The sequence below is a fragment of the Coregonus lavaretus genome (genome assembly GCF_964263955.1).
Source record: "Coregonus lavaretus genome assembly, chromosome: 16".
NCBI classification, from domain to species: domain Eukaryota; kingdom Metazoa; phylum Chordata; class Actinopteri; order Salmoniformes; family Salmonidae; genus Coregonus; species Coregonus lavaretus.
Window position 1 is genome coordinate 17,572,566 of NC_140003.1, and position 27,391 is coordinate 17,599,956.

Consider the following 27,391-nt stretch of genomic DNA (forward strand, 5'->3'; position numbering starts at 1 on the left):
CACCAGCTCAATGGGCCAAAATTCACCCAACTTATTGTGGGAAGCTTGTGGAAGGCTACCGAAACATTTGACCCAAGTTAAACAATTTAAAGGCAATGCTACCAAATACTAATTGAGTGTATGTAAACTTCTGACCCACTGGGAATGTGATGAAAGAAATAAAAGCTAAAATAAATCATTCTCTCTACTATTATTCTGACATTTCACATTCTTAAAATAAAGTGGTGATCCTAACTGACCTAAGACAGGGAATTCTTTCTAGGATTAAAACTCAGGAATTGTGAAAAACTGAGTTTAAATGTATTTGGCTAAGGTGTATGTAAACTTCCGACTTCAACTGTATATACTGAGATCATGTGACACTTAGATTGCACACAGGTGGACTTTATTTAACTAATTATGTGACTTCTGAATTGGTTGCACCAGATCTTATTTAGGGGCTTCATAGCAAAGGGGGTGAATACATATGCACGCACCACTTTTCCGTTATTTATTATTTATAATTTTTTTAAACAAGTTATTTTTTTCATTTTACTTCACCAATTTGGACTATTTTGTGTATGTCCATTACATTAAATCAAAATAAAAATCCATTTAAATTACAGGTTGTAATGCAACAAAATAGGAAAAATGTCAAGAGGGACGAATACCTTTGCAAGGCACTGTATTGGCTTGAAACAGTTTTCCAACTCCAAGCAAGATATTATCATGATCTTATTTCTTTTGTTATAATAGAATGCATTTGATTGTACGAAATGTTGATGAATAACGTTTCTGAAACGTTTGTTTTTTACATTACTTTTGCTGATCCATAAACATACAAGACAAAATATAGCAAAAATATTACCATTAAAAGTGCAATAATACAAAAAAATAAAATCTGCATCCTGCGAGATCATTATTCATAATAAAGAATCTTATTTTAAGGACACACTGACAAAGAGACAAACTGTTTTGTTCTCCATTATTTTGCACATCATCATCATTTGCCTTACATTCATACAAGGTGAACACTAATACTGGTTTATCAAGAGGCAACGAAGCAAGCTCACAATTGATATGCTGCAACAAGTCCAATAAGAGATGAAGGATATTAATATAATACTGGCTAACTCCCTTGATATGTATGCTTAGCTTAGCTGGCCATTGTGGTTTACTGAGTTGACCGGCCGGCCCTCTGAGAACACTATACTTCTTGAGACTGGTTTGTTGGCTAGCGTTTGAGGGGGGAAATACAGTACGCCCCCTTCAGTAATGCCGATCTTTTCCCAGTCTCTGTCGGTACGCTCTACTGCCTATCCTCACTGGAGCATTCAACCCTGTCCAGACACTCTCTACATTCTAAGATTCTCATTTCACAGGTGGCTGTGGTCGGCTTTGAGCCTGTCTCCGCAGACAGAACCACTCAGGCGCCAGAGATAAATGCAGGGGCCTTTTTTGCCTTTGGCATTTTTAGTCTTCAATGTGCTATGTTTTTACCTACTACAATTTGGCACGTCATCTCCTCTTGATCCTCATTCGTTCTCTCCTGTTTTCAGTAATGAATAACTACATATAAACAACATTTGGTTTGAATCAATGTTATGTGTACTGTAATTTCATCAGATCTACTTATGAATTATAAAGACATTAGTGGTTACAGGTAAATACAGATGTTGACATTAGCTCACTTGACATTAGAGATATTTAAGTGCATTAACTTTAACTGCACATGTATCTTCCATAAAACGGATCAATGAATGATCTTGTCAATACATGATGGAAATCTGGAAATCTGAGGGCCTCAAACAGCTAATTTAGTTCATAAGAAGCTTGCTAGAATTGTTAGAACATGGTGTCATACTGTATCTAAATGTGCCTTCATAATGACAGATGGGAAGTTAAAGACATCACATTGCAGGTAATGAAAACACTAGATGAACATATGCTTATGAAGTTAAGCATGTGCAGTTTAAAAAAAAGTTGAATTAACATTGAAAACATTTCAATCCTGAGTTTTCAGGTAAAGGTTAATATCTGAGGATATTACAAATATAACCTCGCACCAAAAATGCAGGCCGATCCTTTCTAAATGGTTGGCCATTCTTTTATTCTATCCAATTATGGGAAAATCTGACATAGTGGATATCACCATATAACATAACCTAAGGCAATCTTTCTGATGAGGTTAATTGTGGTATGATAACATATGCACTCAAAAGAACAGAATGCAGTAAATGATAAAAACTCATATTAGATACACTACAGGACCAAAAGTATGTTGACACCTGCTCGTCAAAAATCTCATTCCAAAATCATGGGCATTAATATGGAATTGGTCCCCCCTTTGCTTCCATTCAGCCACAAGAGCATTAGTAAGGTCGGGCACTGATGTTGGGCAATTAGGCCTGGCTCGCAGTCGGCGTTCCAATTCATCCAAAAGGAGTTTGATAGAGTTGAGGTCAGGGCTCTGTGCAGGACAGTCAAGTTCTTCCACACCGAACTCGACAAACCATTTCTTTATTGACCTTGCTTTGTGCACGGGGGCATTGCCATGCTGAAACAGGAAAGGGCCTTCCCCAAATGGTTGCCACAAAGTTGGAAGCACAGAATCATCTAGAATGTCATTGTATGCTGTAGCGTTAAGATTTTCCTTCACTGGAACCAAGAGGCCTAGCCCCAACCATGAAAAACAGCCCCAGACCATTATTCCTCCTCCACCCAACTTTACAGTTGGTACTATGCATTCGGGCAGGTAGCATTCTCCTGACATCTGCCAAACCCAGATTCGTCGAACGGCCAGATGGTGATGCGTGATTCATCACTCCAGAGAACGCGTTTCCACTGCTCCAGAGTCCAATGGCGGCGAGCTTTACACCACTCTAGCCGACGCTTGGCATTGCGCATGGTGATCTTAGGCTTGTGTGTGGCTGCTAGGCCATGGAAACCCATTTCATGAAGCTCCCGACTAACAGTTCTTGTGCTGACATTGCTTCTAGAGGCAGTTTGGAACTCGGTAGTGAGTGTTGCAACTGAGGACAGACAATTTTTACGCGCTACGTGCTTCAGCACTCGATGGTCCCGTTCTGTGAGCTTGTGTGGCCTACCACTTCGCGTCTGAGCAGTTGTTGCTCCTAGACGTTTCCACGTCACAATAACAGAACGTACAGTTGACCAGGGCAGCTCTAGCAGGGCAGAGATTTGACAAAGTGACTTGTTGGAAAGGTGGCATCCTATGACAGTGCCACGTTGAAAGTCACTGAACTCTTCAGTAAGGCCATTCTACTGCCAATGTTTTTCTACAGAGATTGCATGGGTGTTTGCTCGATTTTATACACCTGTCAGCAACGGGTGTGGCTGAAATAGCCAAATCCACTAATTTGAAGGGCTGTCCACATACCTTTGTAAATGTAGTGTATGAGTTATACAATATCTTACTTTACCTGATTATCATTAAACATGTTTCATATGTATCATTTTCTGTCAATGTAGAAAAAGAATCAATAATATTTAAAGCAGATGAACCAAGGAAGAAATCAACAATTAATGGGAAAGCCTTACTGCATCTATGGTATTTTCCTGTGATTTTGGGGTACTCGCGTTTGTTTTATGCATGAAGAACTACACTGCTGACCTGTCAACAAGTAAAATACCTGCCAGCTGAGATCACCTTATACCATAGTAGACGTTCTAGTTCTAACTTCTGATCACCTCTTGGTGCAACCTCTCCACAGTCCCACAGTGGTACAACATAATAATCTTCTATAGCATAAAAAAAATAGACCAAAAGTGCAATTACTTTTTCTCATGGAGACCTAATAACATCTGCCTTATGCCAGAATAAAGTAATTCCTTTGGGCTTCTTGAACAATGTTTGACGGTGGATCATCTGTTTATATCTTGGAGTGACGGGAGTCATGTGAAGTCCTGCCTAAGGATGGCACCAATGACCAGACATTTTGGGAGGAGGAAGGGGGATCCAGGATGCATGACTGCTGTCTCCAGAGCAGAGAAGACCCCTCTATCTATCCGAGAGGCCAAGGCTGCCTGAATACTGTCTGCTTGACTGTAGCTCCAGTCTGCTTGAGTAGAAAAACACAGCGTAAAGAGAGATCCTTCTGTCCACGTTGGGTGAGTTCCCCTAGCATTATCTCCATAGCCTGTGCAGTACCAGGGCTGAGAGAGCCAGGCTGGCCGGCAGGGCTGCTGAGGGGGCAGGGTGTGTGGCTGCTGCTGAATCCTCCACTGGTCCACTCCCGCTCCGGTCCGCTCCCACCACCGGTGCCTCGGTGCTGGCAAAGACAAACTCAGTGACGCAGGCCTCTGTGCAGCCGCTGCCACTGCCCGAGCCACTGCCCTCGTCACCTGGACAACAGCACAGGAAGACAGAGGGCACAGTAAGCAGTCAATAAATATACAGAGAGAGGAACTGACAGAGAGAGGAATATTGATTTAAAATACACTTTCAATGTTGAAGTGACCACATGAATACAGAAACAATTAGTATAACTACAAAAACAAACAATTTTTTTTCAAATACAAATACGGTAGGTATACTGGGAAAAACTGTATGGCTATAGTATTTCTTAACAATATAATATATATTTAAAAAAATGTGTGGAGTGTTACTTACTTGAGTCTTGAAAGTAGATATCATTGCCATTGTAGGCATTTTTTAACTTGTTTGTCATCACTCTCAGAGCCATGATCTGCTGGCGAATGAACGTGTCCGGCCTGGTGATGTCCACGCCCACCTCTGGGTTATTCACCTGATTGGTCAATCCGTCTTTCATAACCTCCGGGAAATACCTGCCAGGCAGGACAAAAAAAGATGCCTTATCATTTCATATGTACTATAAAGAGTTACCATAGTTACCACTGAAATCCCCTGAAACTGTTTTTCATAAAAATCATGTCTTAAGCACACCGAGGGAAACCAATTCATTAGGCAATTAGCAGAACATTGAAGCAACACACTGAGGAGTAATGCCAGAGCGGTTAATGACACTCGACAGCCTCATTAACCCTTAGCCTACAATTTCCGCAGCCCCGTGGAAATCAATTAAGATAATACAAAAATCCCCATCAAAATCCATCTGTTTAAGCTAGAGATATCTTTGCATGGGCTGGGTTTCAATCCACCGCATCCGCCGATATTAGCCTTCCGCATCTGCAGTGAAAGGTGGTAGAGCTAGAGCGGTGTTTGTCAGACCATGAGACATCCAGAAAAAGGGATCTTCTCACGAAAACATCTGTATCGTCCGAACGGTTTGGCCACAAGCCTCACAAGACTTGTCTGAAGTCTGTACAGCCTCTTCTGCCAACTTCTGTCTGTAGCGTCAGAACGGTTTGGGCTACACACTAATATGTCGTGTGAAGGTCCCCGGTACCAGTTTAAAAAATGAATGGAAGTACAGTATTAATGGAGATAGTTTAGTGCCTAAAATAAGGGGATAAAATACATGTAAAAAAATACTTACAAATAGTTTCCTGATTTTCTTATATCTCTCAGATATAGGACAGACACTTCAGAACAAACTTCCTTTAGATTATTTTGGGGGGCTATCTGTTGTTCCATGTAGTTCATCTGTTATTCAACTCGTTTCTATTGTCTAATAGCAGTAATGCCAAATTCAATGTTTCATCAAATAATTGTTTTATATATTTTTTTGATACATTAAGGGGTCTTAAAATTCTAAATCAAATAGCTAAATGGTCCTTGGTACGACCAACTTAAAACAATTCCATATGTTGGATTAGAACCCCACCCCCACCCCCCAGTTTAGACAGGGCTTAGACTCTAGAGGGTTTAAAGTCTGGTCTGGCCTCCCCTGCATGCTGTGTCTGTTACACAGAATTCTCCACAACCGAGGCTGTGGGCTCTGCACCCACCAGTTGAATAAGAAAGGACAGAGACAAAGGCTGGACCCTCCATGTAGCTCTCTACCATGTTTTTCTGTCCTCTGCTCTCCTTCTGACAGGCATGACTAGCACAGGTCTGTCAGGGGTGACCAGGGTGAGTAGAGTGAACTCTTGAACTGCCTCGGAATGTGTTTACACCCTGCAAGATATTTCACCCTGGAGAATATTACAGAGGTCACTTTCTGTTTATTTCACAACACAGTAGCCACTGCCACCCACAAAGGGCTGTGCTATGTTATGTTTCATCTCCAATACTAACTTTGTTTTCCTACATCCACCTATCCGTGCTACTCTGAAAGTCTGACAGCTTCGGATAACAACTAACCAAGAAGTACACTTTTTGTATGAGTCATAGTTGAAATCAGGACCTCTTGGGCATCAAAACAACAAATACTAAACTCACAAACAATAGACATTGAGCTGTTACAAAAATATTATTCCCTACCATTTACCAGTGTAAAAATCTGTCTGCCAATCTATTATCCTTGGAATACCCACAAGACCTATCACAGGTTGTATTGCTCAGTAAGTAGAACAAAACTGATGCTTGCCACAGCAGCGCCCTCAGAACAGTGGAGGCTGGTGGGAGGAGCTATAGGAGGATGGGCTCATTGTAATGGCTGGAATGGAATAATTGGAAAGGAGTCAAACATGTGGTTTCCATATGTTTGATGTGTTTAATACTGTTCCATTCATTCCATTCCAGCGATTACAGTGAGCCTGTCCTCCTATAGCTCTTCCCACCAGCCTCCCCTGCCTCAGAATGTTTAGTTATGTTTCTATCTCAACCTTGGGTGTTAAACCAGGGCTAACCAGTAGGGGAAGTATGTTTATACAAGACAACATGGCATATCAAGAAAGACAGGGAACAGATGTTCAGTAGGAAACACACAACAGGAGGCTGCTGAGGGGAGGACGGATCACAATAATGGCTGGAACGGAGCAAATGGAATGGCATCCAATACATGGAAACCGCTCCAGCCATTACCACGAGCCTGTTCTCCCCAAATAAGGTGCCACCAACTTCCTGTGAAACACACACAATCACAATTCTAGAATGAAGCACAGTTCCCGCTCAGCCCAGTCAAAGCTATTCGCTGCTCTGGCACCCCAATGGTGGAACAAGCTCCCGCACGACGCTAGGACAGCGGAGTCACTGACCACCTTCCGGAGACACTTGAAACCCTACCTCTTTAAGGAATACCTGGAATAGTATAAAAGTAATCCTTCTACACCTCCCTCCCCTACCCCCCCAATAAAAAAAAAAGAAGAAAAAAAAAGTGGTTGTCCCACTGGCTATCATAAGTTGAATGCACCAATTTGTAAGTCGCTCTGGATAAGAGCGTCTGCTAAATGATGTAAATGTCAATGTAAATGCAACCTCTATGTAATTAGCATACACATAGGAAACTCCTAAATATTATATTAAAAATGACTGAATGAGAAACATAAATGAGCTATGCTATTATTATTCAAGTGAAGTCACCCAGCAAGTAGTCAATATGCACATGTTAAAGTTGGATTATGACTTTTAATAACAGTAGTTTATTAGTCTCCCCTTTTGGGACAAATCAGCATTTAACTTCAATTGTCAAACACTTTGGCTGCTAATGCAATTAGTTCCAGCAACGGGGCATCATGCTGGTTATAAAAAGACATCAAAGCAAATTAAAACAAACATTAAAGGCCCTCTCCAGGGAAGGCTCAGTTTGGCTCTGACGCTTTTATGTTTCCCAACTCCTTGGAGGACTTTGGAGTGCACAGCAAATTTTGTCTTCCACTTGTTTTGCAATGCCTCTACCAGAAATGTCAAGGCTCTCCAACAGCTAGCTGTTGTATTTGGGTCAGTGCAAAATACATAATCTGAGAGGTTCTTAATTCCGGGATCAGACATATAATGGAAGTAATTTAGTACTAGTTTACCTAAGTGTTCAGGGTAAGCAGCCGGTGATTGGGTGCGATTAAAGATTTCTGTAGTCCAGTCTTACCTGCCCTTGGTGTGCCCATTCCAACACTGGTCGTCATCAGTGGCATTCCCTGCTGTCACCCTGTGTGGCTGGCAGATGTCCTCAGGCAGGTTGGACCACAACTTCTTGAACAGCTTCAGTTTCTCCTTGATGTCAATCACCTGAGCATGTGAAGTAAGGTGAGATTAATTACATTTTAATCATTTAGCAGACACTCTTATCCAGAGCGACTTACAGTTAGTGAGTGCATACATTTTTCATACTGGCCCCCCGTGGGAATCGAACCCATAACCCTGGCGTTGCAAGCGCCATGCTCTACCAACTGAGCTACAGGGGACTGGGGTATGAGACTCAACGGTCCATAACCTCATCATCGAGTGATACTTCATATTGGTAGAAAGACTGAAGTTTATACTTGAGTGATACTTCCTTTTGGGAGAAAGACTGGAGTGTACACTAGACACTTTATCACGACATTGAACACAGATATTGCAGCTAAAATAATGGTCAAATTGTGAGTGTACATTCTGAGAGGAAACACATTTAAAAATCAATTTCACTCATAGCTCAAGGAGACACTGAAGCTGTGCCCTATAGAGAACATAAAAGATGAATACTGATGTTGAGAAAAGTCCAGACCAGCACCCCACAGTCCTCCTCAGACACATTTACCTAGCAACCACACATCACAACCACAACATGCCTGGCGACTTGCACCATAAACCTGGATGTTGTTTTAACATTTTGGGATTTACGTCTTTCACAGAAGTTGAAGGGAAACCTGATAACGTCAGGGTGTCCCCCTTATCTGTCTCCCCTTGTCACGTTGTGAGCAGCAGGGGACATTGTAGTGAACCTGTAGTTGAACATGAAAGGTGTGGTACTGACAGTGGGGTCGCTGCTGTAGGCCACTGCCACTGCTTTTGATGTGTTAATCCTGTCACACGGATGCCAAAGCATGTTAGCTGCTCTGATGCTGCTGCCCAGAGGGGTCAAGATACCACTCAGTGCACTAACATCACTGGCCATGTTTCACTAAACCACACAACTGACTGCACTAAGATTCAATTCTTCTGGGATACAATAGTGTGCATCCCAAATGGCACCCTATTCCCTATGTAGTGCACTACTTTCGACCAGGCCCCATAGGACTCTGGTCAAAAGTAGTGCAACATGTAAGGAATAGGGTGCCATTTGAGACACAACCACTGTCTTGAGACACAACCATAAACATCAAGCAACATACTAATATCTGTATATCTGTATAATATACACTACCGTTCAAAAGTTTGGGGTCCCTTAGAAATGTCCTTGTTTTCCATGAAAACATAAATGAAATGAGTTTGAATAGGAAATATAGCAAAATTAATAGGAAATGTAGTCATTGACAAGGTTAGAAATAATGATTTTTATTAAACTTTGCTTTCGTCAAATAATCTTCCATTTGCAGCAATTACATCCTTGCAGACCTTTGGCATTCTAGTTGTCAATTTGTTGAGGTAATCTGAAGAGATTTCACACCATGTTTCCTGAAGCACCTCCCACAAGTTGGATTGGCTTGATGGGCACTTCTTACGTACCATACGGTCAAGCTGCTCCCACAACAGCTCAATAGGGTTGAGATCCGGTGACTGTGCTGGCCACTCCATTATAGACAGAATCCCAGCTGACTGCTTCTTCCCTAAATAGTTATTGCATAGTTTGGAGCTGTGCTTTGGGTCATTGTCCTGTTGTAGAAGGAAATTGGCTCCAATCAAGCGCCGTCCACAGGGTATGGCATGGCGTTGCAAAATGGAGTGATAGCCTTCCTTCTTTAAGATCCCGTTTACCCTGTACAAATCTCCCACTTTACCACCACCAAAGAACCCCCAGACCATCACATTGCCTCCACCATGCTTGACAGATGGCATCAAGCACTTCTCCAGCATCTTTTCATTTGGTCTGCGTCTCACAAATGTTATTCTTTGTGATCCGAACACCTCAAACTTCGATTCGTCTGTCCATAACACTTTTTTCCAATCTTCCTCTGTCCAGTGTCTGTGTTCTTTTGCCCATCTTAATCTTTTATTTTTATTGGCCAGTCTGAGATATGGCTTTTTCTTTGCAACTCTGCCTAGAAGGTCAGCATCCCGGAGTCGCCTCTTCACTGTTGACGTTGAGACTGGTGTTTTTAATGAAGCTGCCAGTTGAGGACCTGTGAGGCGTCTGTTTCTCAAACTAGACACTCTAATGTATTTGTCCTCTTGCTCAGTTGTGCACTGGGCCTCCCACTCCTCTTTCTATTCTGGTTAGAGCCAGTTTGCGCTGTTCTGTGAAGGGAGTAGTACACAGCGTTGTACGAGATCTTCAGTTACTTGGCAATTTCTCGCATGGAATAGCCTTCATTTCTCAGAACAAGAATAGACTGACGAGTTTCAGAAGAAAAGCTTGTTTCTGGCTATTTGAGCCTGTAATCGAACCCACAATTGCTGATGCTCCAGATACTCAACTAGTCTCAAGAAGGCCAGTTTTATTGCTTTTTTAATCAGCACAACAGTTTTCAGCTGTGCTAACATAATTGCAAAAGGGTTTTCTAATGATCAATTAGCCTTTTAAAATGACAAACTTGGATTAGCAAACACAACGTGCCGTTGGAACACAGGACTGATGGGTTTTGATAATGGGCCTTTGTTTCCAGCTACAATAGCCATTTACAACATTAACAATGTCTACACTGTATTTCTGATCAATTTGATGTTATTTTAATGGACAACAAAATTGCTTTTCTTTCGAAAACAAGGAAATTGATCACAAACTTTTGAACGGTAGTGTAGCTTCCATTATATCAGCTAAGATGGAGTGGGAAATATTGATCCATGTGATCTCACCATGAACAAACACAGAGATTAGACTGACACAACTCCGATACCTCCCCTATAGTGGCCCCAGATTACCTTGTGATCTGAGGAATAAAACGTACTGTACTGTGCAGCTAGAGAAGACAGGGGAGGCTGTGTTGGTTGGTGGATGGTTTTAAAAGAACATTCAAGAGATTCATTTTGGCCAGTCTGCTTTACAGAGCTTTGAGAAAGAAATGTGGGCTTGAGCTTTATATACAGTGCATTCGGAAAGTATTCAGACCCCTTCCCTTTTTCCACATTTTGTTATGTTACATCCATATTCTAAAATTGATTAAATTGTTTCTCCTCCCCCCCAATCTACACACAATACCCCATAACGAGAAAGCAAAAACAGGTTTTTAGAAATTGTTGCTAATTCATAAAAATTAAATTAATTTACATAAGTATTCAGACCCTTTACTCAATACTTTGTTGAAGCACCTTTGGCAGCGATTACAGCCTCAAGTCTACTTGGGTATGATGCTACAAGCTTGGAATACCTGTATTTGGGGAGTTTCTCCCATTCTTCTCTGCAGATCTTCTCAAGCTCTGTCAGGTTGGATGGGGACCGTCGCTGCACAGCTATTTTCAAGTCTCTCCAGAGATGTTCGATCGGGTTCAAGTCCGGGCTCTGGCTGGGCCACTCAAGGACATTCAGAGACATATCCCGAAGCCACTCCTGTGTTATCTTGGCTGTGTGCTTAGGGTCGTTGTCCTGTTGGAAGGTGACCCTTCGCCCCAGTCTGAGGTCCTGGGCACTCTGGAGCAGGTTTTCATGAAGGATCTCGCTGTACTTTGCTCCGTTCATCTTTGCCTCAATCCTGACTAGTCTCCCAGTCCCTGCCGCTGAAAAACATCCCCACAGCATGGTGGTGCTACGACCATGCTTCACCGTAGGGATGGTGCCAGGTTTCCTCCAGATGTGACGCTTGGCATTCAGGCCAAAGAGTTTAATCTTGGTTTCATCAGACCAGAGAATCTTATTTCTCAAGGTCTAAGAGTCCTTTAGGTGCCTTTTGGCAAACTCCAAGCGGGCTGTCATGTGCCTTTTACTGAGGAGTGGCTTCCATCTGGCCACTCTACCATAAAGGCCTGATTGCTTGAGTGCTGCAGAGATGGTTGTCCTTCTGGAAGGTTCTCCCAACTCCACAGAGGAACTCTAGAGCTCTGTCAGAGTGACCATCGGGTTCTTGGTCACCTCCCTGTCCAAGGCCCTTCTCCCCTGATTGCTCAGTTTGGCCAGGCAGCCAGCTCTAGGAAGAGTCTTGCTGGTTCCAAACTTCTTCCATTTAACAATGATGGAGGCCACTCTGTTCTTGGGGACCTTCAATGCTGCAGAATGTTTTTGGTACCCTTCCCCAGATCTGTGCCTTGACACAATCGTGTCTCGGAGCTCTACGGACAATTACTTTGACCTTATGGCTTGGTTTTTGCTCTGACATGCACTGTCAACTGTGGGATATTATATAATCAAGTGGGTGCCTTTCCAAATCATGTCCAATCAATTGAATTTACTACAGGTGGACTCCAATCAAGTTGTATAATATTTATGTAAATAAGGTATTTCCGTTTTTTTATTTTTTATACACTTGCAAACATTTCTTCTAAAAAACAGTTTTAGCTTTGTCATTATGGGGTATTGTGTGTAAATTGATGAGGGAAAAAAATAATTAAATCCATTTTAGAATAAGGCTGTAATGTAACAAAATGTGGATAAAGGCAAGGGGTCTGAATACTTTCCGAATGCACTGTATTTAAAAATAATAATTAATAGTTGTGTTTAATGTGACTTTAATTATATTATCATGAAACTATGACGTGGCTCTAGATTTAACAGGTTGTGTTAACTTACGTCGCTAGATATTCTCATTGATCATATTAAGGGGTGATACATTCTCACAATTCAGTTTCATAACAAAATAAGTGAATACATATTAAATATTTATTTATTTATATCCCATATTCTTAACATTTAAATATATAACTGATATTCCTACAGAGTGAACAAAGGCCATCTCCAGAGAGAGAAAATATACTTTGAATGGAATCCAAATGGAATTTGACTTTTCTACCTCAATCTCAAATACATTCAGCACACCAAAGGAGTGAGAATAAAGAAAGAGGAGAAGGGAGAGTGTGCTTTTAAAAAATAAGTCGACCAAATGCAATTTACTTCTATAAACTGTTTTTGAATCTGAGTCCCCCTCTTTATTGTGCATTCCCTATGAATAAATCAAATGGTATGAAGACTGCATCCACAAGCTGATACTGGCAGGGTGGCAGTATGGTACACTATGAACACTAGATGGCACTCCATCTCTTAGAAATTGAGGGAGTGCGTGTGTATGGTGTGTGTGAGTGAGAAAGTGAGAAAGAGAGAGAGAGAGAGAGAGAGAGTGCAATTCTCTCTAAATATCTCATTTACATAAGTATTCACACCCCTAAGTCAATACATGTTGCAATCACCTTTGGCAGCAATTACAGCTGTGAGTCTCCCGAGTGGAGCAGTGGTCTAAGGCACTGAATCACAGTGCTAGCTGTGCCACTAGAGATCCTGGTTTGAATCCAGGCACTGTCGTAGCCGGCCGCGACCGGGAGACCCATGGGGTGGGAGGGAATGGCCGGCAGGGATGTAACTCAGTTGGTAGAGCATGGCATTTGCAACAGCAGGGTTGTGGGTTTGATTCGCACGGGGGGCCAGTATGAAAAATATATTTTAAAAAATGTATGCACTAACTGTAAGTCGCTCTGAATAAGAGCGTCTGCTAAATGACTTAAATGTAATGTAAATGGGTAAGACTCTAAGAGCTTTCCACACCTGGATAGTATAATATTTGACCTTTTTTTATTCTTCAAGCTCTGTCAAGTTGGTTGTTGATCATTGCTAGACAGCCATTTTAAAGTCTTGCCATATATTTTCAAGTCAATATAAGTCAAAACTGTAACTAGACCACTCAGAAACATTCAATGTTGTCTTGGTAAGCAACTCCAGTGTATATTGGGCCTTGTGTTTTTTGGGTTATTGTCCCGCTGAAAGGTGAATTCAACTCCCAGTGTCTGTTGGAAAGCAGACTGAACCAGGTTTTCCTCTAGGATTTTGCCTGTGCTTAGCTCTATTCCGTTTCTTTTTATCCTAAAAATCTCGCTAGTCCTTGCAGATGACAAGCATACCCATAACATGATGCAGCCACCACCATGCTTGACAATATGAGGAGTGGTACTCAGTGATGTGTTGTGTTGGATTTGCCCCAAACATATTCAGGACATAAAGTTAATTTCTTAGCCACATTTTTTGCAGTTTTACTTCAAAGCCTTATTGCAAACAGAATGCATGTTTTGGAATATTTTTACTCTGTACAGGCTTCCTTCTTTTCACTCTGTCATTTAGGTTAGTATTATGGCGTAACTACAATGTTGTTGATTGATCCTCCGTTTTCTCCTATCACAGCCACTAAACTCTGTAACGGTTTTAAAGTCACCATTGGCCTCATGGTGAAATCCCTGAGCGGTTTCCTTCCTTTCCGGCAACTGAGTTAGGAAGGACTCCTGTATCATTGTAGTGACTGGGTGTATTGATAAACCATCCAAAGTGTAATTAATAACTTCACCGTGCTCAGAGGAATATTCAATGTCTACTTTTAATTTAATTTTTACCCATCTACCAATAGGTGCCCTTCTTTGAGAGGCATTGGAAAAAGTCCCTGGTCTTTGTGGTTGAATCTGTGTTTGAAATTCACTGCTCGAATGAGGGACCTTATGGGTAATTGTATGTGTGGGGTACAGAAATTAGGTAGTCATTCAAAAATCATGGTAAACACTATTAATAAGTCCATGCAACTTATTATGAGACTTGTTAAGTACATTTTTACTCCTGAACTTATTTAGGCTTGTCATAAGGGGTTGAATACACTTCAGCTTTTCATTTTTTATTAATTTGTAAAAATGTCTAAAAACATATTTCCACTTAGACACTATGGGTTATTGTGTGTAGGCCAGTGTAAAAAATAAATTCAGGCTGTAACGCAACAATATTTGGAAAATGTCAAGGGGTGTGAATACTTTCTGAAGGTGTTATGGAAAGAGCAGGAGTTCCTAATGGTTTGTTCACTCAGTGTATAATAGATACATTAATGTATATTGTATACCCACATCCACGCACGCACACACGCGCACACACACACACACACACACACACGAATATTCTCTAAAAAATAAAAGCATGGATCATGCAAATGCTATCCATAATTAATACTTCTACATTAATGTAGCAAGGCCACACTTTAAACTATGCTGCCTCTTGCTGTGCTAATATGCCATGGGAATTGAAGTATCTGCACCAGCAAGTGATAATACAAATTAGTTACATAGGTCTATATATACACGCAAATGCTTCACACGTTTACAAGATATTGCAAGGCATCGTTACAAATAATCTTCAAGGTAAAAAAGCATGCAAAGATACATAGAGATTCTCAGAATGTAAAGAACCTTATCATCTCAGCTCTCCATAGAGCCACTTTTACTGGGGAGGAAGTTTATTTGAATTCTCTAGTATGCATAGGAAGTGGAGGGTGCATAGGCTGAGCAGCACTGACAGACAGGTACATTATGTGCAGGGTGTCAATGAGAAGGGAATATGGAGATTAGAGAGAGAAAGACTAAGAGAGAGAAGGAGAGAGAGAGAAGGAGGAAAGAGAGACACAGAGAGAGGAAGACAGAATGACTGAGACAGAGACAGACAAAGTGGGAATGAGAGAGCGAGAGAGAGATAAAGAGACAGAGAGAGAGAGAGAGAGAAGAGAGAGGAAACTGAGATTATGTTCATTCCCTTGATCATCTCTCTAAACAGCAGTCAGACAATAGGAGTTATTCCCATTAAAATCCCAAACCTCCTGAAAAAAATCTACTAACTAACATCGCAAACATCCTTCAAGCAGCAGGTGGTTGAAATAGATCAAAATACTCCACAGAAATTAATCACACTTTCTGTTTACTCTAACATCCACCACCACCATCCACACTGATTGGGTGATAATGACATTAAAGGTATGGTTATTAGCCATGGTTAATATCTAGATGTATTTCAAGACAGAGAACACAGGGCACTAATGTAAGTCACTCTGGATAAGAGCGTCTGCTAAATGACTAAAATGCAAAACAATGTAAATGTAATGCTGACATGAGAAGTGTTCACCATGAAGACAGAATGAAGACATTTCCTTTCATGTGTCACTTTGATGAACATTTAGACAAATTACATGTCGCACCACAGGAACAAGAAAATGTGCCATTATATGAGCTGTGTGTTTAATAGGTAGCTTTCAACCCTATACACTTGCATTCACTGTCGAGGAAATAAATACGGTACAAATTACTGTAGAAATAATGTTAGTAATAATGTCAAGGATATTCAATAGAGAATATCATAATAGTCATCAATAGAGCACTGTTCAGAGTTTCTGTATTTGACTAGCTAATCTCACAGTGGAGTCTTTCCATTTTAAACAACCCAGGACTACCCTATGAAAGAGCATGGGCTTGTCTTTCTGCTTCTGAACTCATATCTACATTCTGTTTAATGCATCATGCCATCTATAATCCATCTCTCTTCAAAGCACGGAGCAGTCCTTTAGGCTAATGACGGAATATTTAGAATACCTCCAGAGGACGTGTGCCTGCTGATTACTTTAGAATGACTGCCACTAAGCAGCGTTATGCAGGGATGGCCACAGAACCTGACAAACAGGGCAAAAAGTAATTAGGAAATGTGAAATTGTTTCAGGATTGCTGGGGGTTGAGGCTTTCTGAGCTTTAAACGACATTTCCAGTCTCAATGTTTGTTTGTATTCATAATGAAATACATATCGTTGCGACAAATCTTTTCACATAAAGGATATGAAAAAAAGGTGCTATGGTTTGGATGGAATAATGTGTGAAAACATTGAAGATTAAACATGAAATTAAACAGAGAGGATCAAATTCTGCAGCAGAGTCCAGCCTTCTGCCTCTCCCTCTCTCCCTCTCTCCCTCTCTCCCTCTCTCCCTCTCTCCCTCCCTCCCTCCCTCTGTCTGCAGCTGTCTGCAGGGGGATTACCAATGGGAAACCAGCAGGTCTAACTAATGGATGTAAAAGGCAGTACTGGGGATTAATCCAGCTGTAAACATCATTAGTCATGTGCTAATGCCGCAGTAAATAACGCACACACTACCTGTCATACTGCGGACATCACGACTTTACTTTTAAACTCGGATCAACTAAAGTGCCTTCAAATTCAAAGCAGTACGTTCCAAAGCAAACTTACAATGCACACTATATTTGCTCATTGTGGGAAATAATTGGGTAGTTCGGAATAGACAAATACAGACGATTGTCATCTACCTAGGCTACAAGAGTACAATGCTTTTTACCATACTATAAGCAAATATTTTATACAGATAATTATGTCTTCATTTGTAGTTAAAAATACACCTATTATATCTGTGTGCATTGATTAAATTACCCTTGCCATATCACTTTTTTTCTCCCTCTGTCCTTCTATCTGTGTTGGCCTTGCCAATCTCCAGATCAAAAGCTGACGTGTTACCAGCTTTCAAGCCAAAGTCAACCTCCTGGCTGCTCTACAATGCTGCCAGGGGCCCAAGACCAACCTCTGTCAACTGTCTACAGGATGATCACTAAGGTGCCTAATATCAACTTCCATTGGCTGTCAGACTGCAGAGGTGAGATACTGTATATAAAAAGGGCCCTAACTTGATTCAGCACTGCGTTCATTAAACATATTTTCTTTCCATTTTTTAAATTAAAGCAAATGTCACTTCCTCAGAGCGTCTTTAATGTGGATTTGGAAAATATAGTTTTAAAAGGTACACATGTTCCATGTCACTTACAAAGTACATTATGATGATGAATCAACTGTTAATTATGGGTTTCTAAATGAATAACAAAGGATGTCATCACTGCTGCATATAAAAAGTATCCTTCAGTCACAAGTCTCTACTAAATGAGTGCAGGCTGAGCTCAGTCTAATCATAGACTGTACAGAAGGTCTGGCCTCACAAACCACAAGGGGCAGAGTACTCCATGATCAACCTATTTTCCCTGGCAACAGTCACTACTGCCTGCATTAAAATAGGTTTTCATTTGATATGAATGCTATATTCTCGCTGCATCTCAATTACATTACAGAGCTCAAGGAGTCTGCTCCCTGCAGCAAACTCCTGCCATACTCCATATGTCTGACTCTGACCAACAGTGAGGTGGAATGGATGACGTTGACACCAGACACTCTTCTCTCATCAGAATCCACAGCAACAGGGATATTTCAGCCTGCTACAGTAGATCCAGACCCTAGGCTACTCCATTGGGCAACACTGCGGGTTATCATTCTAACCCTCTGTGTAGAGTCTGATTCACACCTGGGACATGGGGTGAATTTGACAGCCCTGCCCTTTGTCAAGGTTGGTAAAACACCTATTACAGTATCTGTTACTGCTGTAATTTATTCAACAAATGTGGAATCCATACAATCTTTTCCATACAATCTTTTCACACACTTCACGAACGCTGCTGCTACTCTATTTATTGTCTATCCTGATTGCCTAGTCAGTTTTTCCCCTATCTACATGTACAGTACCAGTCAAAAGTTTGGACACACCTACTCATTCAAGGGTTTTTCCTTATTATGACTATTTTCTACATTGTAGAATAGTAGTAAAGACATAAAAACTATGAAATAACACATATGGAATCATGTAGTAACCAAAACAGTTTAAAAAAAGCAAAATATATTTTATATTTGCGATTCTTCAAAGTAGCCACCCTTTGCCTTGATGACAACTTAGCACATTGTAACTTCCATCAATGTAATTGTCTGCATCACTTCCAATCCCCCATGTTTATATATATCCAGACAATCACATTGTAGGTAGCAAGAATTGTATATAATAATTTAAATTGAAAGATTCAAAGTTTAGAATCCGGTGTCGTTTTGCGTATCAGTTCATAAACACTATGCCATGGGATTGGTACGTCAAAAATCTCTTCACAACTATTTTGCAATCTATACGGCTGTCAATCCTTTGGTCCTTAAATGAAACTGATATACTTTTTTATTTATCACAGTTGTCCTTAACCAATTATGTTCTTTAATGCAAGGCTGACAGACAAGTTCCTTACTTTCTCCTCCTTCCACTTTCCTCTTCCATTTTTGCGGTAAGGCTGCAGTTATTTGGTTGTAATTTTGGGTAGAGCATATTTTTGTTAGCTGCATGTGCGACATAACTCCACCAGTCCTACCGATTATATCATTTACAAAGATTTTACCTTTTTTTAAAAAAATTTGTCAAAAAAAAAAGATTTTTTGTCAATTAGTATATTTGAGTTTAACCACAATATTTGTTGCATTATTTGTTCTGTCGTTTCTGGAGGATTAAATTGAAATTGCAACCAACTTTCTATGGCTTGTTTTAGAAATAGTGATATCTGGGAGATTATTTCCTTTTCAAATAACTGAAAGTGAGTGGTTGTAATCTGAATAAAGGGAAAAAGGCCATTCTTGAACATTGGGTGAGACAATCTTACTAATTTGCTATAACTTTTGTATGACTGAAGCTTTTAGTGATAGGTCTAATGCTTTAATATTTAATGATTTCTGTCCTCCGAATTCATATTCATTATATAAATAGGCCCGTTTAATTTTGTCTGGCTTGCCGTTCCAAATAAAATGTAATATTTGTTTCTCATATAATTAAAAAAACTGTTCGCTAGGCATAGGCAAGACCATAAGCAAATAGGTAAACTGGGATAATACTAAAGAGTTAATCAGGGTGATTCTTCCACAAATTGACAGGCACTCACCTTTCCATGGTAGCAAGATCTTATCTATTTTTGCTAACTTTTTATTATAATTTATTGAAGTGAGATCATTTATTTCCTTTGTGATATGTATTCCGAGTATATCCACATCACCATCAGACCATTTTATTGGTAAACTACATGGCAATGTACATTTTTTATTTTTTATTGATCCAATACGTAATATAGTACATTTGTCATAATTTGGTTGTAATCCAGAGAGGTTAGAAAATGTATCTAGATCCTCTATGAGGCTGTGGAGTGATTCTAGTTGTGGATTTAAAAAAAGAAAACATGAATCATCAGCGTACAATGACACCTTGTATACTCTTGGCATTCTCTCAACCAGCTTCATGAGGTAGTCACCTGGAATGCATTTCAATTAACAGGTGTGTCTTCTTAAAAGTTAATTTGTGGAATTTCTTTCCTTCTTAATGCGTTTGTGCCAATCAGTTGTGTTGTGACAAGGTAGAGGTGGTATACATTACATTTTAGTCATTTAGCAGACGCTCTTATCCAGAGCGACTTACAGGAGCAATTAGGGTTAAGTGCCTTGCTCAAGGGCACATTTACGTCATTTAGCAGACGCTCTTATCCAGAGCGACTCACAAATTGGTGCATTCACCCTATAGCCAGTGGGATAACCACTTTACACATTTTTTTTTTGGGGGGGGGGGGGGGGGGGGGGTAGAAGGATTACTTTATCCTATCCCAGGTATTCCTTAAAGAGGTGGGGTTTCAAATGTCTCCGGAAGGTGGTGAGTGACTCCGCTGTCCTGGCGTCGTGACGGAGCTTGTTCCACCATTGGGGTGAGTTAAGAAATTGATGTTCCGGCATTGTCTCAATGAAGAGTCCAGCGTTCGACTAGCCATGTGCGACAAGCACGCCGTTACAAGCGTTAGATTGAGTTTATTAGTCACATGTACAGGGTACAGTGAAAATCCAACAGTGCAGGTCAAAATAACAATATATAAAATGAGAAGTGAAAGAGACGAAATATGGAGAACAATAAACTGAACAAAAACAAACATGTAAAGCGTTGGTCCCATGTTTCATCAGCTGAAAAAAATTTAATCCCAGACATTTTCCCTACGCACAAAAAGCTTATTACTCTCAAATGTGCACACATTTGTTTACATCCCTGTTAGTGAGCATTTCTCCTTTGCCAAGATAATCCATCCACCCGACAAGTGTGGCATATCAAGAAGCTGATTAAACAGGTGCACCTTGTGCTGGGGATGATAAAAGACCACTACAATGTGCAGTTTAGTCACAACAAAATGGAGCGTGCAATTGGCATGCTGACTGCAGGAATGTCCATCAGAGCTGTCGCCAGATAAGATATACAGAAGATAGCCCTATTTGGTAAAAGACCAAGTCCATATTATGGCAAGAACAGCTCAAATAACCAAAGACAAAAGACAGTCCATCATTACTTTAAGACATGAAGGTCAGTCAATCTGGAAAATTTCAAGAACTTTGAAAGTTTCTTCAAGTGCAGTCGCAAAGACCATCAAGAGCTCTGAACTGGTTCTCATGAGGACCGGCACAGGAAAGGAAGACCCAGAGTTACCTCTGCTGCAGAGGATAAGTTCATTAGAGTTACCAGCCTCAGAAATTGCAGCCCAAATAAATGCTTCACAAAGTTCAAGTAACAGACACATCGCAACATCAACTGTTCAGAGGAGACTGGGTGAATCAGGCCTTCATGGTCGAATTGCTGCAAAGAAACCACTACTAAATGACACCAATAAGAAGAAGAGACTTGCTTGGGCCAAGAAACACGAGCAATGGACATTAGACCGGTGGAAATTTGTCCTTTGGTCTGGAGTCCAAATTTGAGATTTTTGGTTCAAACCACCGTGTCTTTGTGAAACGCAGTGCAGGTGAACGGATGATCTCTGCATGTGTAGTTCCCACCGTGAAGCATGTTACTCTGGATAAGAGCGTCTGCTAAATGACTTAAATGTAAATGTGTGTCAAACTTTTGACTGGTACTGTACATATTAACTAAATTACCTCAACTTCCTCGTACCTCTGCACATTGAATCGGTACCGGTACTCCTTGTATGTAGCCTCGTTATTGTTATTTTATTGTGTTACTATTTCCTAAATTGTTTTGCTATGTTTTTCTTACCTTTTAACCCTGCATTGTTGGAAAAGGCTAGCAAATAAGCATTTCAAGGTTGTATTCGGCACATGTGACAAATAAAAATTGATTTGATTTTGATCTTAAATAACACTATTTACCTATCCTCTATATTTTTAAAGACTGCAGAAGTCCCTGTTCCCCAGCTCCAGTGTGGAGAATGGTGGCGGTGCAGTGAGCCCCTGTGGGTGTTTGTCCCTCGACACAGCTATTTAATCACTGGTGTCTAACACCTCATAAACCCTTCCTCCTGGGCCTGTGTCTCCTCATAAACAGCACAGCCTCTCAACCAAGACACACCATCTGTTCCAAAACCTACTCTGCATATAACAAATCTCAAGAAAATTATATTGGCCCCCCAAAAACACATACTAAGTAAATTAACTCTGTGATTGTGTTTTGAATAAGACTTTCCACATTGGCATTTCCTTAGAATTGTGTGTGTGTCCTTGGAAGAGGCTAAACTCTGAGAGGTGACAGGGGTTAGTGCTTAAAGCAGGTAGTGTAGCGCACATGGATGTGTAGTCTCATTTCACCCTAATCAATAACAATCAACAGAGGGCAAATACAACCATGTTTCCCCTCTGTGACGCTGTATTGGGCGACCCCTAAAAGAGATCAAACAACTGTTTATCCTTTCAGTTTATGCACAGACGGGACTGATATACCTGAGCAGTTCCTCCTTCAAACTCAGGTCAGGCAATGACACAGTCTGTCTTTACAGTAACTTCAATGTGTTGTTTGCATTATAAAACTAGCTTACTGCAGTGCAACTTCCAAAACACACAAATCCTGATGGCATTGGCAAATGGCCATACATGATTGTACAGACTCTAAGTGAATATCTCCATGAGTAACAAAGCAACTGTCTTTCTTAACAATGAACAACTGGCAGAAAGTAAGCTGTCACATTGTCTTCAGCAGCCCCTCTGAAGTTATCAGCAGCGTTCTGAACTTGTCACATGTATCAGCAGTACTCTGATATTGAATTTGAATAAAGTGATTCAATGAGTGCTAAACTGTGAAAAATCTGTGGTACTGTGGTATATTTCAATAGCCACAAGATAAACGTTTGGAAGCCAATTACTTTTTATCCATGCCGCAACAGGTGGAGGCCAATCATCCTGCAGCTCCAGCCCCTGCCACAGCCTCACACTTCAGTATCAGCAGCCAAAGTCCTACCCCCAGCTCCAACCCTAACATCAGCCCAAGCCACAGCAGCTAACTCCAGCCTCAGCCGCAGCTCTAACCCCTAAACCCCAGCAGCCCTAAGCACGATTAGCCCCAGCCCTACCCCCAGCCCCATGCAGCCCCAGACCCATGCAGCCCTGGCTGATTAAGTCTCTGCATTAAATCTGCCGGAGCGGAAGGCTTTGATTTAACACAGAGATCTCAGCATAGCGGTGGTATGTCCTGCCTGTATATCATTCCAATGCCGAAGAGTGATGGCACCATATGTCTGTGAAGCCCTGTCTTTGTGACTGTTATTACAATGTTTCCAGGGCACAGCACATAATTGATGCGAGGTGAGAGTCTTATTGTCATTCAAATGTGACTATTATTTTCAGGTTGCTTTGATTTAACTTTGGAACAGTGAGAGAAATGTAGCAGGATCTTCCCCAGTGTTATGGTTGGCAGAGAATGAAGGAATGACAGATGCAAGCAAGGCTACGGAACAATGGCAATGAATATTTATCACCACTCAGAAGGCTCCACATATATCAACTGTTTGAAATGTTCAGTCCTCACGTTAGACAAGGGAATAACACGTACATAGAGCAGTGATGAAACAATATTCATATCTACAGTACTTTTACTTGGGAATTCTTCTTGTAGTGCTTATGCATAATGCTGAGCGACTTTAATCATGATACAGTGCATCTTCACGTACAGTAGAAAGAACAAACAGTTATGGTTGGTGTCATATGTTGTTTATGGTGACAATAAACTGCTGTTTTGACTAAATTCCCAAATATATATTGAATTGTAGCCTATATTTGTAAAATACTTTGAGGATATATAGTTTTGTTTTACACAATTCAACCCATCAGTATTATTGTATGAGAGAAATCCTTCAACATGCACATCATTTCATGTACTGTACGTTACGTGTCTGGGATTTTATCTTAGTTCTCACTTCTCTAGTTCCTAAAATAGCTATAATAGTGTTGTTTCAGGGGACGCATAATTACGTGTTAATGGCTTCTCTCTCAGAGGGATAATTTGGTCAAGTTCCATCACAAGCAAATCAGTCCACTTCTCTCTAATTTCTAATTTAAACCCCCATGGATAGATAGTAACATTGAGAGGACAGGACAAGACCAAATACCTGAAGAAACCAATGCTTTACAAGGAGGAGTAAGTGTGTTATAGCATACCATGTTCAACTAATTAAATAAATACAGTATGTTAGTGCTCTGAAATATAGCACCAAACATACTGTATTAGCATACAGTATGTCACTGCGCAGTAGTTGTGAGATCTTTAACCTTTTACTGCAGTGGGCTAAATCAGGGCCACACAGAGTGTTTCTTGGTAGTCTTAAACAAATCTATTAGAATCAAAAGTATACCCTCACACACATGGTTATGGGCTTAAAAAAAGAAGACACCTATAGCATGTCAGATATAGAGTTGAAATGTAAAGAATTTTGTGTTTACATCCCAATATTACACTTTATATACATCACAGAAGACTGAAATATAACAAAACTATTTTACATAGAAACACTGGATTTTCAGTGTTTAAAAAATAATAATGTTTATTAATTATGAAATTATGAAAAAGATGAATAACATTCCACTCATGAGGCCACTAGGTCATTTGACTGCAGGAAAAGGCTATGTTGCTCTGTGTTTACTGTATGTGTATATAAAGTACCCTAGTTGTGACTAACTCTTGGATGCAGATTCCAGTGGGAGTACAGTATACTAACAAAGGGGTTGAAGAAGGTCCAACAGTAAGTGGCTTCTTTCAATTAGTTGTTGTTATAACAGCTTTTTACACACAGTCAAATTGACCCAGCGTGCCGTATTCAGAGTAGCCCCTTTTTACCTACCCTGGGCTCAGTCCCTCACCGACTAGCAGTTAAGCAATACACTTTATCATGGTGCGGTCAATTTATCAAACAGTGATGCCTTGGTGGGGCAAAATGACATAATATTGATTAAATGGTTCTAAGTTTGTGCTAGTGATTTGCTCTAGGCTAGGACTGGAGAAGTGGTTGAGCAAGAGGAGATGATTAAAGGGAAGCAACATGCTGTTCAGAAGAACAGAGCAATCGGGGCCTGCTCTCCCCCGGCTGGCCCCACTCTCCGGAGAAGCCTGCAAAGGCCCGGGTGTAATGGGGCCAATGTATCTAATTAATTTATTGACAGACATGAAGAGGAGCAGGGCCTTAATGGCAACACCATTAGTTAGGATGAAGGAATGATCCATGGAAGGAGACCCTGCTAACAAGAGACGAAGAGGAACTTGGTGTGAAGCTGCCTGAAATTATTAATATCAAATCCCTTGATGATGTCAGCACTGTTCCTCCAAGTAAAACATCAAATATCGATGTATAATAGCCATATTAATAGCCATATTTATTTTTCAAATGACATGCAGTTAGTTTGAAGTTATATGCAGGGGTGTGCTACTGCGTATTCACAGAGTGCAAGGACTCATTATGAGATAACAACTTGCGGAGGTGTTGCTGGTGGTTGTGGTGTGTGTGGATGTGCGTCTGGTGATGGGAGGGAATGTGTTATTTGGTGACTTTCCTGTGAGAGCAAAACTGTCTATATGTGGCGTGGTGCCATGGCTGTACAGCTGTACACATCTGCAAGCAGAGCAGAGTGACATCGTGACATCCTCTGGAATAGAAATGACTTCCTTCCTTTTATAACTAAACACAGCTGGTGCCATGCCATCGTCCCCATCCTTCTGCTGTCTGACACACAGCTCATTGTTTCACAATATCAACTATTTATGGATAGAAAATACTATTTCAAGAAATGACATAGAATAAAACACCACAACTATATGGTGAATGACTGGTCCTTGGATTAAAAGGTGAGAAAATAGATACATCCAATATCCGGTAGTATTATAGAATGTGTGACGTCTATATTTTCGGACTAATTCTACAACGAGAGAGAGAAGTGACTAGTATCTCCTCAGTGAGATATCCTGTGATAGAGGCATGAGGATAGAGACATTTGCTTACTTGTCATCCATTTGTTCATCCTCATTTCCCTTGAAACCGCCTGACAAATGATTTAGCATACAAGTGGCTCTAGAGACCTTGAAGTAGAAGAGAACACTAAACCGCTTGTATCAAACCCATTGTGATTCGGAACATTCTGAATGCAGTCTTGGGTGGTTATCCAAGATTGCTGGTATTTGCTGAATTTGTCAGGCTATCATTTTCAACCATTACATTTGTATGCTTGAGTACTGCCCTTTGTTCAGAGATTCCTAAATACACTGTCAAATAATAGGACTATCCATCTTTACACTGTTTATTTTTATGTGGTTTGGGGAAAACTAACAATTATGTTAGAATCTGTGGAATCTACATAATAGCATGGCTTAGGCTAGAATGGATAAATGCAACCACTATGCGAATGGATATGTGGATAGGCCTACTTACTTCCATTAAGCCGTATCTAAAACAAGAATGTTTCAGAGGCTTAAAGTGATTCTGCACTGCAGATGGTTTATGTATGGGTCAAAACTTTGAAAAAGGATAGAATGAAGGCTTCCTGGCAGCGGTATGACCCAGGCCACCACACTGGCATTTCACATTTGTTCCCATGCGCATGGCTGCAAATCACAAGGGATATGTACAATATGTTTCAATTGCATGAGAGATTTCTTTCTATGAGACCCAATTCTACGAGACCTAAATATATTATGCTCCAGAGTAAACATTATATATAATATTATACATATTATAAATATAAGTAAGACTATTAATAAAAGTAATTACAAATATTACAGGTATAACAGGTAGCATAGAAACTGCTGAGATGGAGCATGAGATCAAATCAAAGGGCAGAATACAAAAGAAGCTGCAACAGACTGTTGTTGTGCTCATCTAGCTAATGAAGATAGACTGTAGCTTGGTTTCTATGGCACTGCTCTGTAGTTATCCAATTTCCTTTACTGCACATTAGGCGCCACATCCATGCACAGCTAGAGGACTTCAGTCTCCCGAAAGCAATCAATGAGGCCAGCACAATTCATTCACATCCACACAACTGAATTAGGGCTGGCGAGCGCACGGATTTGCAAGTACATGGAAATGGACATCAGCCTATCGAGTTACCGAAATATGAAGCAAAGAGTATAATTGCACAGAAATAATCCACCGAACGGAGTTAATCAACCTCTTGCAACGTCCACGTTCAGTTGTTGTAAATGGCAACAAAACATTAGTTCAAAATTCAATAAAATTACTATTTTTGCTTCCTGCTTTTTCCTGTGATTGAAAAATGACCTTGGAATACATTTCATGACAAGGACGCCCCAGGAGAAGACAATGAATAAAACTAGACTGCAACTTATACTAAATATCACATTAAAGGCCTGCCCTATCATCAAACACCAGCCGTTAAAGGCCCTCTCCGCCAGACACTCTGTAGTGCCTTCATC

At 40.6% G+C, this 27,391-nt stretch overlaps 1 protein-coding gene across 1 annotated transcript in view; it reads right to left on the bottom strand.

The window, feature by feature from the left end:
- Nucleotides 1-4,126: 4,126 nt before the first annotated feature.
- LOC311143421 (glypican-6-like) overlaps nucleotides 4,127-27,391 on the bottom strand; it is a gene marked incomplete at both ends in the record, with an annotated part of 66,497 nt that continues 43,232 nt past the window's right edge. Inside the window, 3 exons of the mRNA XM_084179241.1 lie at nucleotides 4,127-4,344; nucleotides 4,613-4,788; nucleotides 7,890-8,029. Coding sequence (XP_084035367.1) covers nucleotides 4,127-4,344; nucleotides 4,613-4,788; nucleotides 7,890-8,029 — 534 coding nt within the window. The remainder of the gene's footprint in view (nucleotides 4,345-4,612; nucleotides 4,789-7,889; nucleotides 8,030-27,391) is intronic.